Source organism: Amblyraja radiata, chromosome 15 (assembly GCF_010909765.2).
Source record: "Amblyraja radiata isolate CabotCenter1 chromosome 15, sAmbRad1.1.pri, whole genome shotgun sequence".
Lineage (NCBI taxonomy): Eukaryota > Metazoa > Chordata > Chondrichthyes > Rajiformes > Rajidae > Amblyraja > Amblyraja radiata.
The window spans coordinates 61,368-75,534 of NC_045970.1; the positions used below are offsets into that span (position 1 = coordinate 61,368).

General features: G+C 47.9%; 1 protein-coding gene and 1 non-coding gene across 3 annotated transcripts; one reads left to right on the forward strand and one right to left on the reverse strand.

The window, feature by feature from the left end:
* Window positions 1-10,759: 10,759 nt before the first annotated feature.
* LOC116981676 lies at window positions 10,760-10,923 on the reverse strand. Its single transcript, XR_004414279.1, has one exon. It is a non-coding gene; the product is annotated as a U1 spliceosomal RNA (small nuclear RNA).
* A 31-nt stretch (window positions 10,924-10,954) lies between these two features.
* On the forward strand, window positions 10,955-12,383 carry LOC116980953 (52 kDa repressor of the inhibitor of the protein kinase-like). 2 transcript variants are annotated; one of them, XM_033033526.1, is made up of 2 exons: window positions 10,955-11,245; window positions 11,947-12,383. In XM_033033526.1, exons 1-2 carry the CDS (start codon window positions 10,980-10,982, stop codon window positions 12,221-12,223), a joined length of 543 nt encoding a protein of 180 aa, XP_032889417.1. In that variant the 5' UTR covers window positions 10,955-10,979; the 3' UTR covers window positions 12,224-12,383. The 2 variants fall into 2 exon arrangements, with proteins under 2 accessions (XP_032889417.1, XP_032889419.1); XM_033033528.1 differs by having other exon boundaries at window positions 12,154-12,371.
* Window positions 12,384-14,167: the final 1,784 nt, after the last annotated feature.

The following is a 14,167-nucleotide window of genomic DNA, read 5'->3' on the forward strand; positions in this document are numbered from 1 at the left end:
CCCTGTGGCGTAGGAGGGAGGGACAGGCCACAATTGTGCCAAGTACAGCAGCCCCGAGAGCACCTCACACCTGAATTTTTTCCGTTATGGAGAGGGAGCGTTGCCTCCACAGCTCCACCTTCCTCCCCACCTTGACTATCCGCTCCAGCCAATTCTTGTTATTCGCCTCAGCCCCTCCGAACCAGATCCCCAGCACCTTCAAGAAGTCAGGCTTGATGGTGAAGGGGACGGAAGATCGGTCGGGCCAGTTGCCAAAGAGCATGGCCTCGCTCTTCCTGCGGTTCACCCTGGCTCCCGTGGCCGACTCAAACTGGTCGCAGATGCTGATCAATCTGCGGACCGACCATGGATCCGAGCAGAAGACGGCGACATTGTCCATGTACAGGGAAGTTTTTACTTGAATGCCCCCACTGCCTGGCAATGTCACTCCTCTTATGCTCGCATCCTTCCTGATGGACTCGGCAAAAGGTTCAATACAGCAGACAAACAAGACAGGAGAGAGAGGGCAACCCTGCCTGACTCCAGACCTTACAGGGAAACTGTCTGATTCCCACCCATTGATTTGGACTGCACTACGGATATTGGTGTAGAGCAGTTTGATCCAATTTCGGATTCCCTCCCCAAAACCCATTTTGGAGAGCACGTCCCTCATGTACGCGTGCGATATCCTGTCGAAGGCCTTCTCCTGGTCCAAGCTGACTAGGCAGGCATCCACCCGTCTGTCCTGCATGTAGGCGATGGTATCTCTCAGCAGCGCTAGGCTGTCTGAGATTTTCCTGCCAGGTACAGCACAGGTTTGGTCTGAGTGGATCACCTGTCCCAGAGCAGACTTGACCCGGTTGGCGATGGCCTTAGACAGGATCTTGTAATCTACATTCAACAATGTTATGGGTCTCCAATTCTTTATATCCTTCATCTCCCCCTTCTGCTTGTAGATTAGGGTGATGCTGCCCTTCCTCATGGAGTCTGATATGCTGCCAGCTAGAAGCATGTCGTTGTACACTTCCAGCAGGTCCGGGCCAACCCAGTCCTACAGAGCCGAATACAACTCGGCAGGTAAGCCATCGCTTCCGGGAGTTTCACTCGAATCAAAGGAGCGGATGGAGCCAGTCAGCTCCTCTAGGGTCAGTGGTTGGTCCAGACTCTCCCACTTGCTGTCCTCCAAGACCTCCGTGATAAGAGGACAGGAAGTTCTGGGAGGCGGTGCTGTCTGTGGCCTTTCTGTCATACAATTCCGTGTAAAAGGATTTGCAGACCCTCAGCATGTCTGTCTGCGAGGATGCTACCGAGCTGTCCTCCCTAAGGCTGTTGATCACAGAGCTCCCTCTGTGAACCTTATGGAAGAAGAAACGTGAGCACGTCTCATCCTGCTCCACATGGCGGACCCTGGATCGGAAGATGATCTTGGAGGATTCAGAGGTAAAGAGCCGAGCTTGCCAGTCCTTCACCTCTCTAAGTTCCTCCCTCACATCCACCCCCCCCCCCCCCCTCAACTGCAGAAGGAGCAGTTGTTGCAAATCTGTCTGGAGTTGGCACAATTCCCTCTTGCTCTCTGAACCCCTTTAACTATGAAGAACCTCTTAATGTTCTCCTTGGTTGCTTACCGGAAGTGGCGGCGCTGGGAACGGCTGCAGCTCGCCTGCAGTCCGTTTGTCTTTACTTTTTTGTGTTGTATTTTTCGTTGTGTGTAGTTACGTTTTTGGTTTTTAAGCTGTGTTTATGTGGGGGTGGGGGGTGGGGGGTTGAAACGGGGCTTGCTGTCTCTCCCTTCGGGGGAATACGACTTTTTGTCGTATCCCCCTTCTCTGCCTCCGTCTGCGCTGTGGCCTAATGGCGTAGCTGGCGGTCTCGAGACTCCGGAGGCAGAGCCTGTCAGGACTCGTCCTGGGCTCGCTCCCGTGAGGGCGGCCTGACGAGGGGCTGAGACTCTCTCATGAGGGGCTGTGACGCTCCCATCGGAGTGGTCCAGCCCGAGGTGGAACGGCACTCCCGTCGGAGTGGCCCAGTTCGAGGGAGGAGCGGCACTCACGTGAGGGCGATCCGGCTCGGGGCTGGAACGGTGCTCCGGCGGCTGGGACGGCGTTCTGGCGGCGGTGACCTGAGTCCTGGGTTGAGCCGCGGGCCAGCGGCTGCGTCCGCTGGACTGGAGGGCGGCAGCTTCGACCACCCCGGGCCGCGGTGTTTGTGCCGGCCCGTTCGCGGGGTTCGGTGAGACGCGGGACTGACTTACCATCGCCCGGTGGGGAATCGCCTCAGCGCAGAGGGAGAAGAGGAGGGAAGAGACAGTGACCCTAAGATTTTTGCCTCCACCACAGTGAGGAGGTACTTGGAGGATACACTGTGGTGGATGTTAATTTGTGTTTATTGTTGTTTTTTTATTGTATGTATGACTGCAGGCACGAAATTTCGTTCAGACCATAAGGTCTGAATGACAATAAAGGTATTCAATTCAATCAATTCAATTCCCGCCAGAGTGTCGGGGAGTCAAAGAGGGGCCTCACCGTTCTCCAACGTGCGTAGTCCCTCTTTAGCTCCTCAACGTTCTCTGGGGTCAACAGCTTCATATTTAACTTCCACATCCCTCTGCCTGCCTTCCGGTCCTCCTGTAGGTGACGGGAAGCCTGAAGGAGGCAGTGGTCAGAGAAGAACACCGGCGTGAGGTCGGTGTGTCTCACCATGACGGCCTTCGTGGTGAAGACGAAGTCTATCTGGGACCGGGCTGAACCGTCCGATCTCGACCAGGTGAACCGCGGCTGGGACCCGCCTGCAGGGTCGCTGAAGGCGTTGTGCAGCTTTGCGTCTTTTACCATTTCCATCAGGAACTTGGACGTGCTGTCCAGTCTGTTGTCGGCACTGCCGGATCGTCCAGCCGCATCAATGATGCAGTTGAAGTCACCGGCCAGAACGAGCTGCCGGGACGTGGCCAACAGCACTGGGAGCTGCTGGAGAATGGCCAGCCACTCGCTCCGCACGGGTGGGGCATACACATTAATCCGCCGGAGCGGAGAACCACGGTACATAACATCCACCACGAGGAGACGCCTCCCAACCACCTCCCGGACCTCAGTAATGTTGAAGTTCCCTCCCGACAGTCATTGCCCCCCGACCACACCGACAGTCCGTGGGGCCACCATCGCGACCACCTCCGATAGCAGCGGAGGTGTGGCAACCTGCACTCCTGGAGAAAAGTCACATCTGCCTTGACCTTGGCCAGGTAATAATAATAATAATAATAATACATTTTATTTATGGGCGCCTTTCAAGAGTCTCAAGGACACCTTACAAAAATTTAGCTGGTGGAGGAAAAACATGTAAGGGGAATGAAATAAATAGTAGAGACATGACTAGTACACAAAGTAAAGACAGAATATAATTCAAAACACAATATGAGACAATTAATGCACAGATGAAAAGGGACGGGGACGTGGGGCTAAGGATAGGCAGAGGTGAAGAGATGGGTCTTGAGGCGGGACTTGAAGATGGTGAGGGACACGGAATTGCGGATCAGTTGGGGGAGGGAGTTCCAGAGCCTGGGAGCTGCCCTGGAGAAGGCTCTGTCCCCAAAACTGCGGAGGTTGGACTTGTGGATGGAGAGGAGACCGGCTGATGTGGATCTGAGGGACCGTGAGGGTTGGTAGGGGGAGAGGAGGTCAGTGAGATATGGGGGGGCCAGATGGTGGAGGGCCTTGTAGGTGAGGATCAGGATTTTGTAGGTAATCCGGTGGGAGATGGGAAGCCAGTGAAGTTGTTTGAGGGCTGGAGTGATGTGATGCCAGGATTTGGTGTGGGTGATGAGTCGGGCGGCTGCGTTCTGGACCAGTTGGAGTCGGTTGATGTAGGTGGAGCTGATGCCAAGGAGAAGTGAGTTGCAATAGTCCAGTCGGGAGGAGATGAAGGCATGGATGAGTCTTTCAGCAGCGGGAGGTGTGAGAGAGGGTCTGAGTTTGGCGATGTTGCGGAGATGAAAGAAGGAGGTTTTAATGACATGGCGGATGTGAGGCTCAAGGGAGAGGGTGGAATCAAAGATCACGCCAAGGTTGCGGGCCTGGGGAGATGGGGAGACAGTGGTGCCGTCGATGGTGAGAGGGGTTATTGATTTTGCTGAGTGTGGCTTTGGAGCCTATGAGGAGGAATTCTGTCTTATCGCTTTTGAGGTACTGTAAGGTATTAACACATCGTGCAGTGCTCTTCACACTGCGCATGTTTATAGATGCCAGTTTGAGCTCCATTGTCTTTAGAGTCACTGACCATTTTCGTGTTCCCTCATGCCCACCGCTTCGGTGAATTGCCTCACCTTTCCTGGGCTCTGGTATCCTGCATCCTCAATGGGGTGGGTTTCCTGTGGCGTAACCCAAGGTGTCGTGGGGGGGGGGCTGCTCGTTCCACCCCCTTCTGGGTGCGCCGCTTCCCCCGTCTCTCGTGGCTGGGGTACGGCGACAGATTCACTGCTCCTGGAAACTCGGAGCTGAGGCCCATTGGCCGCTGCACTGCTCCCGGTTGCCCGGAGCTGGGGCCCAACGGCCACTGCACTGCTCCCGATCCCCTGGGGCTGGAGCCCCTCGGCTGCTGCACTGCTCCCGATGTCCTGGGGCTGGAGCACCTCGACCGTTGCATTGCTCCCGATGTCCTGGGGCTGGAGCCCCTTGGCTGCTGTACTGCTCCCGATGTCTGGGGCTGGAGCCCCTCGACCGCTGCATTGCTCCCGATGTCCTGGGGCTGGAGCCCCTCGGCTGCTGTACTGCTCCCGATGTCTGGGGCTGGAGCCCCTCGACCGCTGCATTGCTCCCGATGTCCTGGGGCTGGAGCCCCTTGGCTGCTGTACTGCTCCCGATGTCTGGGGCTGGAGCCCCTCAACCGCTGCTCTGCGCTCGGTCTCCTGGTGCTGGGGGACAATCGGCGTGGACCTTCTCCTTTCCTCCCCGGTTTTGTTCCTGTGCCTCCGTCGTTGGGACTTCCCGTTCGCCTCATCCTCTGATGAAGAGAGGTTGCTGCCTTCTGTCACGGAGAGAGATCTTTTTTGGGGGTTAATTTTGGACTTGCCAACCCCTTCTGGCCTTTGCTCCTTGTGCTGAACCCTCTGGTGTTTTCCTTACATACCGTCGTCCATCGACTCTCCCTCCTGGGTTTGGTGCTGGAGGTCTCCTGGCACTTGGGGGCTCGAGGTGGTCGAGGTGGTTGGGCTGTCCTCATCCCTGTTCCCTCTTTCTGCTGGGGACTTGGCAGTGGTAGGGGGTGTCTCACCCACCCTGGGGGTGCTGGAAGCCGCCCCTCTTGTCGCCCGTGCGTAAGTGCAGGGTCTTTTTGGGCAGGCTCTGTAACGGTGGCCTGCCTCCCCACACAGGTTGCAGTTCTTGCTGGCCTGACAGTCCTTTGTCTCGTGGCCCTCCGTCTTGCAGTTTTTGCAGACCACTGCGGTGCATTGGGCCACCACATGCCCAGGCTTGTTGCATCTTCTACACAGTCTGGGCTGCCCCACGTAACTCATGTATCCTCCAATCGCAAACACCGAGGGAGGGTGGAGGAATGCTCCGTCCTTGTCCACCCTCAGCTTTACCTTGACTTGCCATTTGCTCGTCCAAATCCCATGCAGGTCCTTCACGTCCACGCAGTTCCCTGCTCCTTCGACGTAGCGAGCAAGGAAGGTGAGGACATCCACTACGGGCACATGTGGGTTGCACATGTGCACCGTGATCATCCTTTCCTTCTGGTTGGGGAGGGTGAAGAGTGGCTGCACTTTCAGCAACGACAGCGGAGCTTCATTCCCCTTCTCCCGGAAGTCTTCCATAAACTTTTCCCATCCCGTCGGATGCTTGAAGGTAACATCAAAGCAAAGATTATAGAGGAGCAAGATAAACCACTCGACGAAGAAGCTGTAGTACGGTCATGGGCTCATGGGTAATTTGTGGCGTGCCATTTTGGGAATCATAGATATTAGGGTTTTTTTTTAATGGGCATCTGTCATGGCGCCCACATCTACACGTGTAGCGAGCCGTTCTGCTATAGTGCTCGAATCGCCAATGTAAGCGATTCAAGCACTTTATAGCAGTCTTTCTTCGGGTTCCCCACTAAAGACGAAAGGTAAGAAAAAATATAACTTTCTGTCTTGAGGCCGATCTCTTCCTGTAGCTCAGATCGCGGAGTCGGGGATCGCCAGAAGAATTGCTCTGATCGCTGGCCCCGCGGACTTTAACACTCTGAAGCCGCGGTGTGTGGAGCTTCTAGTCGCGGGGGCAGCGTGCACTTTCCCTCCCGGAGTCTGGGATTCCTCGCCGGAGAAAGGCTCTGACTGCCGGCCCGCAGCCTATAACATCATGAAGCCCCGGCCTCTGGTAGGAGGCGGCCATTTCAGGACCTCCAAGCAGCGGAGATCCCGAATCAGCTTGTGTTTAAGCCGGTTTGAAATAGTGTTTAAAATACAGGATAAATTGTGTTAAATATACACAATGTACACGGATTAATTGTGTTTAAGCCGGTTTGAAATAATGTCTAAAATACACGATAAATGCTATAAAATATACACAATGTTGGTATATCCCTTTTATCTTTGTTTTACTTTTAGTATATCTTCTGTTTTCTTTTTCTCTTTTTCTTTTTCTATGGCTTACTTCTTAATTCTTTTTCGAATTTTTCGTGTGTAAGGGTCTCTTTTGATCACTCTTTCACACACTATCCTATTTCACTCTCTTTACTTTTCTGCTTTTTAAAGTTTAAAATATGAAGTGGTACAGGAAATGTATTATGTTATTTTTGGCATATTATTGTAATATACACTACTAATAAATAAAATTATTTTAAAAATATATATATATACACAATGTACACGGATCAATGGTGTTTAAAATACATGATAAATACAGTTATAGGGAACAACGACATGCCATGAGGAGTTATTAGAAAGTCTTCTTTTATAGATCTAGACTTAGCACAATAATAAAGGTAGACAAAAATACTGGAGCATTTTTTTCTACCTTCGATATTCCAGCATCTGCAGTTTCTTCTTAAACAATAATAAAGGTATCAATTTTTACACTGCTGTACATTTTTGGTTTTGTTCTTGTCGTAAGGCATGCATGGTATTATTGTAAGCTCTTCTACATTTAAGATAAATCAAGTCAAGTCAAGAGAGTTTATTGTCATGTGTCCCAGATAGGACAATGAAATTCTTGCTTTGCTTCAGCACAACAGAATATAGTAGGCATGAATGCAGAATATATTCAGTAGGCATAAATTGACATACTAGAGGAAAAATGCATCTTCAATATACATGTCTCTCCCCACCCCTGAAAACAATTGCAATTAAGTGACATATCATCCATTCTGCAGTTATGTAGTTATAATCAGATTTGTTCTTATAAGTTAATTCAATATGATATTTTACTGTAATTTCAGATGTTGACAGTGGGTCCAGGATACTCGTTGATAAGATCTCCTATAGGGAATTACGGAGTACTTGTCAAAGAAATGCCGTCTTTGTTCTGAACACCCTGTATATCTCACACATAAAACAATAAATTATGTAAATCTTACCATAAATGACAGGAAATAAAAAGTGTTATCCTTGGGACGACAGATGGCACAATGGGCTAAGTGTTCGGCTGGCAACCGGAAGGTAGCTGGTTCGAATCCCGCTGGGAGTGCATACTGTCATTGTGTCCTTGGGCAAGACACTTCACCCACCTTTGCCTGTGTGTGTCCTTGGGCAAGACACTTCACCCATCTTTGCCTGTGTGTGTGAATGTAATTATGTGAAGCACTTTGGGGTCAATGCAAGTTGACTAAAAATGTGCTATATAAATAAAGAAATTTAATTTTTAATTTAAATTTAATTTTTATGAAATTTGTTGTAGAACGATTTAAAAATGAGTGGATTGATGCAATATACTGCTAACCCACAAATGTTTAGTTATGAGATATTCACATTTAATATCTCACTCAGAGCTCGGGTGGCTGCGAGCGGCTGCCTGGCCCGGACAGCGGAACTGCAGCTAGCCCCGGAGCTCGCAGGTGACCTGGGAACTGCAGCTAGTCCCGGAGGGTCCTGGCCCCTATGCAAAAAATGCTGCGGACCCCTGGACTAAACCAAACCCTCGATTCTGTCCCGCCATCCTTTTTTCAAAATTTAGCAACTCAAATGGTGGTGCGTCTTCATTGCCGGGAAATACGGTAACTCATTTCCCTCAAATATATGTAGATTTCCCTCAAATATACGTTAAATTAAAAACTAAACTATGGTAGCAATGCAGTTTTCATGTCTAATGCTCGCACTTCTCCATCAATGTAGTATACACTATATTTCTTTATACTAAAATAGAATGAACAAATATCTTGGCATGTGTTCATTTTTATTTATTCATAATATTAGGATTTCTGAGAGAGAGGTTGAATGAAAGAAAAAAAAGTTCAACAAAATTGGGAGATCACAAGAAATAAACTAGAGAAACATACATATGTGTGTGTTATATATTTATATACATATATATCACACATATATACGCATCATATATATATATATGTGTGTGTTTATATATATATATATATATATAAGAAACTAGAGAAATATGTATGTGTTATATAATTATATACATCAATATCACATTTATATATGTGTGTGTGTGTGTATCATATATAATATAAATATAGGCAAATATATTGGCTTATGTTCCTTATATCTTATAGCAAAATATAAAGGCAAATATAATTGCCTTTATGGCTTATGTACATCATGAGTTGCTTTAAATCAAAGTTGCTTCTAATGCATGAGGAACTTTGAAATCTATTATCTCTATCTTGCCACTTACACACAGAAACACACACATACCGTTCCCCCACAATACTGATTAAACAAAAGATCATAGAATTCATATGGTCCTTTCATTGCGCATTGTTGCTCATTTTATACGCAGTTTCCATTTTTAATAATTTTTTTAAAAAGGAGCACTTTATTTATTATAAACAAAGGTAATAGTCTAACAATGAAGGCTAAGAGAATAAGATAAACTGCAAAATCCAATGGACTGACGTGGATTAAACCAAAGATCTTAGAGCAGAGCAAGATAGGCCACTCCTGCGAAATACAATGGGCTGACGTGTAGTAACTACGGAGGGGATCCTGGGCATTTCCCCCCGCCCATTTTAGTGACCGGAGCCTACCTGACCCGACCCGACTCGCAGTGTAATCAATGTTGCGGGGCAACAGTTTGTGTGTGTGATGTAGGGTTAGATTCATAATTCTGTCAGTTCATACTTCTTGTCAAGAATAAAATTTGACTCTGGTAATTGTCTTTTTTAATGTTTTTTAAATCATTTCTTTTTAAATGGCTCACAAGCAGTGCTTGAGTTGATTTTGTAGTAACCGGAACCGACCGGACCCGACCCGACTCGCAGGGTAATTGACATTGCGGGGGAAGTTTTTGTGTGTGATATAGGGTTAGATTCATAATTCTGTTAATTCATAATTCTGTTAATTCTTGTTAAAGAATAAAATGTTTATAAACACACATACATGAATGTGATATAAATGTATATAATCATATAACACACACAATTATATTTCTTCTGATCCAATGATGAACTTTATTTCAGACTAGACAAGGGACATTAAATAAGAAACATTGTAAACCTCCCCGCAACTTCACACACACTAGGCCTTATCCCACCCCTCAACTCTCCCCCCCCCCCCCCCCTGCACTCCCTCGCCTGCCCCCACACTACAATGTCTCCCCCCCCTCCTATGCCCCTCTCCCCGGGCCCCACACTCCCTCTCCCCGGGCCACACACTCCCTCTCCCCGCTGCGGAAACAAAGATCCGATATTTGGCCGGAAGCAAGATGGCGGAACAAGATGGCGGGGACTGGTCGCTAAAATGGGTCCTATAATCACCCATGAATCTGCCCATGAGCATACTACACATTTGCGTGAGAGTAACCCATCTTGCTCCGCTCTAATATCTTTGGATTAAACTGTGGATTAAATGACGTTCCGTGCCGTTCCGATCCGTACTACACGTCAGCCCATTGGGTTTCGTAGGAGTGGTCTATCTTGCTCCTCGATAATCTTTGCATTAAAGTATCCGTTACCCGGGAAGTCCTGGAGGCAGTTGATGTCCTTGGCCTCAAACTTGCAGGTCTCCAGCAAGATCTTCATGAAAGGGGAGGTACACAAAAAAGCTGGAGAAACTCAGCGGGTGCAGCAGCATCTATGGAGCGAAGTAAATAGGCAACGTTTCGGGCCGAAACCCTTCTTCAGACTGATCGGGGTGGGGGGGGCGGGGACAAGAAAGGAAAAAGGAGGAGGAGCCCGAAGGCTGGGGGATGGGAGGAGACAGCAGGGGGACTGAGGAAGGGGAGGAGATAGCAAGGACTAACAACATCGAATTCTCCCAATTTTTGTTAGTCCTTGCTATCTGCTCCCCTTCCTCAGTCCCCCTGCTGTCTCCTCCCATCCTCCAGCCTTCGGGCTCCTCCTACTTTTTCCTTTCTTGTCCCCGCCCCCCCCACCCCCAATCAGTCTGAAGAAGGGGTTCGGCCCAAAACGTTGCCTATTTCCTTCGCTCCATAGATGCTGCTGCACCCGCTGAGTTTCTCCAGCTTTTTTGTGTACCTTCGATTTTCCAGCATCTGCAGTTCCTTCTTAAACACTTCATGAAAGGGGGTTCCCTTCCAGTGTGTGGCAATATAACACAGTAATCCCACCGCAACATCAGTGATCTTCCAGCGTATACAAGGTTTGCATGTATTAATTCTATTTTTAATTTTCAAATCAGGGGAGAGCCCGAACGCAGTCCCCCACTACCACAAATGTTGCAGTTGAGTATCCCACATTTGGGGACATCGCAGGCGTCGGCACAACCGAAGTGCAATGGGATAGCCTCGTCCTGGGAGAACCTCCTGGGTGATCAAGGTTTCTCCCCTGCCAGGTAAGTACAAAGATCCTATAGCAGAGCAAGATGGGTTACTCTCACGCAAACGTGTAGTACGCTCATGGGCGGATTCATGGGTGATTTTATGACTCATTTTAGCAACCTGCCCCCGCCATCTTGGTCCGCCATCTTATTCCGCTATCTGCTTCCGGCCAAAGATCTGATTTTTGCTTCCGCCTCCGCTCCCGTATCTTCACTTTGGTCTTTGAATTTGACCATGCCGTCCACATCTACGAGTGTTGCCTACTGCTCGGCGCTAAATTGTTTCAATCGCCAATGTAAGCGACCCGACTTATCTTTCTTCAGGTTCCCCGTTAAAGAGGAAAGGTAAGAGAACTTCTATTACTTATGTTGCATATAGAAAATCTTATTTTGCCTGTACAATCTCACTGTAGTTAGATCATAGAGCTCAGATAGTCGAGTCTTCATGGCAGCAAACTTGTAAAAATCTTTCTACCTCTCTGTTATTTAAACTCTGTTGTACAATGAGAATTTTATTCGGTCTGCACAAACTTTCAATATAGATCAGACCTTAAAGCTGGGTGCTCCCCTTTGTCCCAGATGCAGTCGAGGCCTCATGGCAGCAAACTTGTAAAAATCTTTCTACCTCTATGTTATTTAATGCAGAATAAGCACATATTGACTCTGTTGTACACTGAGAATTTTAGTGCCCCCTGATCCCTTTAGCCACAGGGGCCACATCTAACTACCTCTTAAATCTAGCTAATGAGCTGGCCTCAACTACCTTCTGTTGCAGAGAATTCCACAGAATCACTACTGTGTGTAAAAAAAAATGTTCTCATCTCGGTCCTAAAAGATTCCCCCTTATCCTTAAACTGTGACCCCTTGTTCTGGACTTCCCCATCATTGGGACTAACCTTCCTACATCTAGCCTGTCCAACACCGTACGAATTTTCTTCTCAGGGGCAATTCCCCAATAGCACCCCTCAAGAGCTTTTTCTTTCTACCTCTGTTATTTAATGTAGAATAAGAACATATTGACTGCATGATATTTTCTGTAATTTCAGATGTCAACAGTGGGTGCAGAATACCCGCCGACATGATCTCCTACATCGAACTGCGGCGTATTTGTCACAGAACTGCCGTCTTTGTTCTGAGCATTTCGAACCTAGCCAGTTTAACAACAACCAGACCAAGAACAGGCTAGTTTGGGATGCAGTTCCAACGCTCTTTGACATCCGTAACCCTCCGAAACAACTGTATACTCAACGCAGGATACTTGAGAGGAATAATGAGAACCTTCCATCTTCACCGAAGCCTTCAAAGCAGCAAAGGGGCAAGTAATTTTTAAATAAACATTTAATTTCTCTCTTTTGCTAAATCTATCACAATGTAATATCCTAACTGATACAATTGTCAGTGGCACAATATGAAATGTCATGTATGGCACTAACATTTTCATGTGTGAGATCTTTCAGAATATTCCAGAGCTAACGCCGGAACGCCGTTTGCCAACCGTGTGACTCGGTGGCATGCGAACACCAGCCGTGGTGAGAGTGGAGCGGTCAAAGAGGGACCCTGACAGGCACCGGAGCAGCAGACAGCAGCACTTACTATTTCTTTAACATGAATTGGGTATCTCACATTGATTTTAAATGAGAATTACCAGTGGATGCAAATTTATTTACATGTATATGCTAAATCCATTTCATTTGTATACCTCTTTTAAGCCCGTACTAATTTTTTTTCCCCTCGGCAGTGTCACACAACATACAGGCCGACCATTGTTACTGCTTAGCTGCGGACCGGGTTCGTGAGGAAGAACTTCAATTCACACCAGATGCAACTCCCAGAGTGTCACACAACATACAGGCCGACCATTCTTACTGCTTAGCTACGGACCAGATTTGTGAGAATGTTATTCAATTCACACCAGTTGTAAATCACAGAAGAGCTCTGAAGAAGGAAAGACAGCGTACTTTCTGCCTCAAGTAAAGGGTGCAACAGATGAAGAAATCAGCGAGAAGGAGAGCTACAGAAAGCTTGATCAGTTTAGACTTTTTACAAGAGCCATTAAAGTCTTTTTTTGAATCACAATTGCGGAATGCGCCAGGGCGTAGAAGCGCAAGAGGAAGACGATGGGATTATGCAGACAAGATACTTGCCTTGTTCCTCTACCACAAGAGTCCCAGCACATATCAGCTGTACCAGAGCATATTCACACTTACATCAATTTCATCGCTGCGTGGATGGTTGTGTAATGTCAAAGTAAGACCAGGATTTCCCACTAAGATCTTCGCGCTTTGGAAGGACAGGGTAGCAGGCATGTCAGAGAGTGATAGAGTCTGTATAGTCTCCTTTGATGAAATGAGTCTACGTACAGGCCTCTCGTACAATATTACAGAAGATTCAGTTGAAGGTTTTGAGGACTTTGGATCACTAGGGAAGACGTCACGGCCTGCCAACCATGCTCTTGTTTTCATGGTTAGAGGCCTGTTTGGGAAATGGAAACAACCTGTGGGTTACTTTCTGTCGCGAGACTGCAAAAGGGCGGACAAACTGCAAGCATTACTCAATGAATGCTTGCATAAGGTTAAGGCAATTGGACTACAGCCTAAGGCCGTGGTTTGCGACCAAGGCCCAAGCAATGTTCGGTTGTACAACAACTTGGGTGTGACAGAAAAACATCCTTTCTTCTTCCACGGGGGAGCCAAGATCTTTTGCCTGCATGACCCGCCACACCTGCTAAAACACACGAGAACAAATTTGGAGAAGTATGTTTTTGAGGTAACAGGAGAGGATGGCCGAAAGAAACATATCAAGTGGGCACATATTCGCGCATTTTATGAAATAGATTCACAGTTTCCGGTTAGGAAAGGCCATAAACTGACCAGAGCCCACTTTGCTCTGAACAGCTTCTCCAAAATGAGAGTCAACAAAGCAGCGCAGGTGCTCAGTCATTCAGTGTCAGCAGGCATGTTAACCTATTCATCTATGGGACGGTTGCCTGGGGGTGCTGCTTATACTGCGGATTTCATTGCAATGATAGATGGACTGTTTGATGCATTTAACGGCAGGTGTCTCAAGACAATTTAAAAAAATTGAGGAGGCCCATGTCTGCAAAATCGGCGCATTGGTCATTCTTTGAATCATGCCTGCCTGTACTGCAAAGCTTAAAAGTGCTTGGAGCAAAAAATGTATTGTTTGTCAAAGGATGGCGGCTTGCAATTTCTTGCATTACACAGCTGTGGCAGCACATAAAGGAAAATACATACGCTTGTTTCATGC

Bases quoted from the DNA above. Each gene is read 5' to 3' on its own strand.
- LOC116980953 (XM_033033526.1), top strand. From the start codon at position 10,980: ATGGGCGGATTCATGGGTGATTTTATGACTCATTTTAGCAACCTGCCC. The intron at 11,246-11,946 runs GTAAGAGAACTT...CTGTAATTTCAG, and splicing joins TTCCCCGTTAAAGAGGAAAG to ATGTCAACAGTGGGTGCAGA.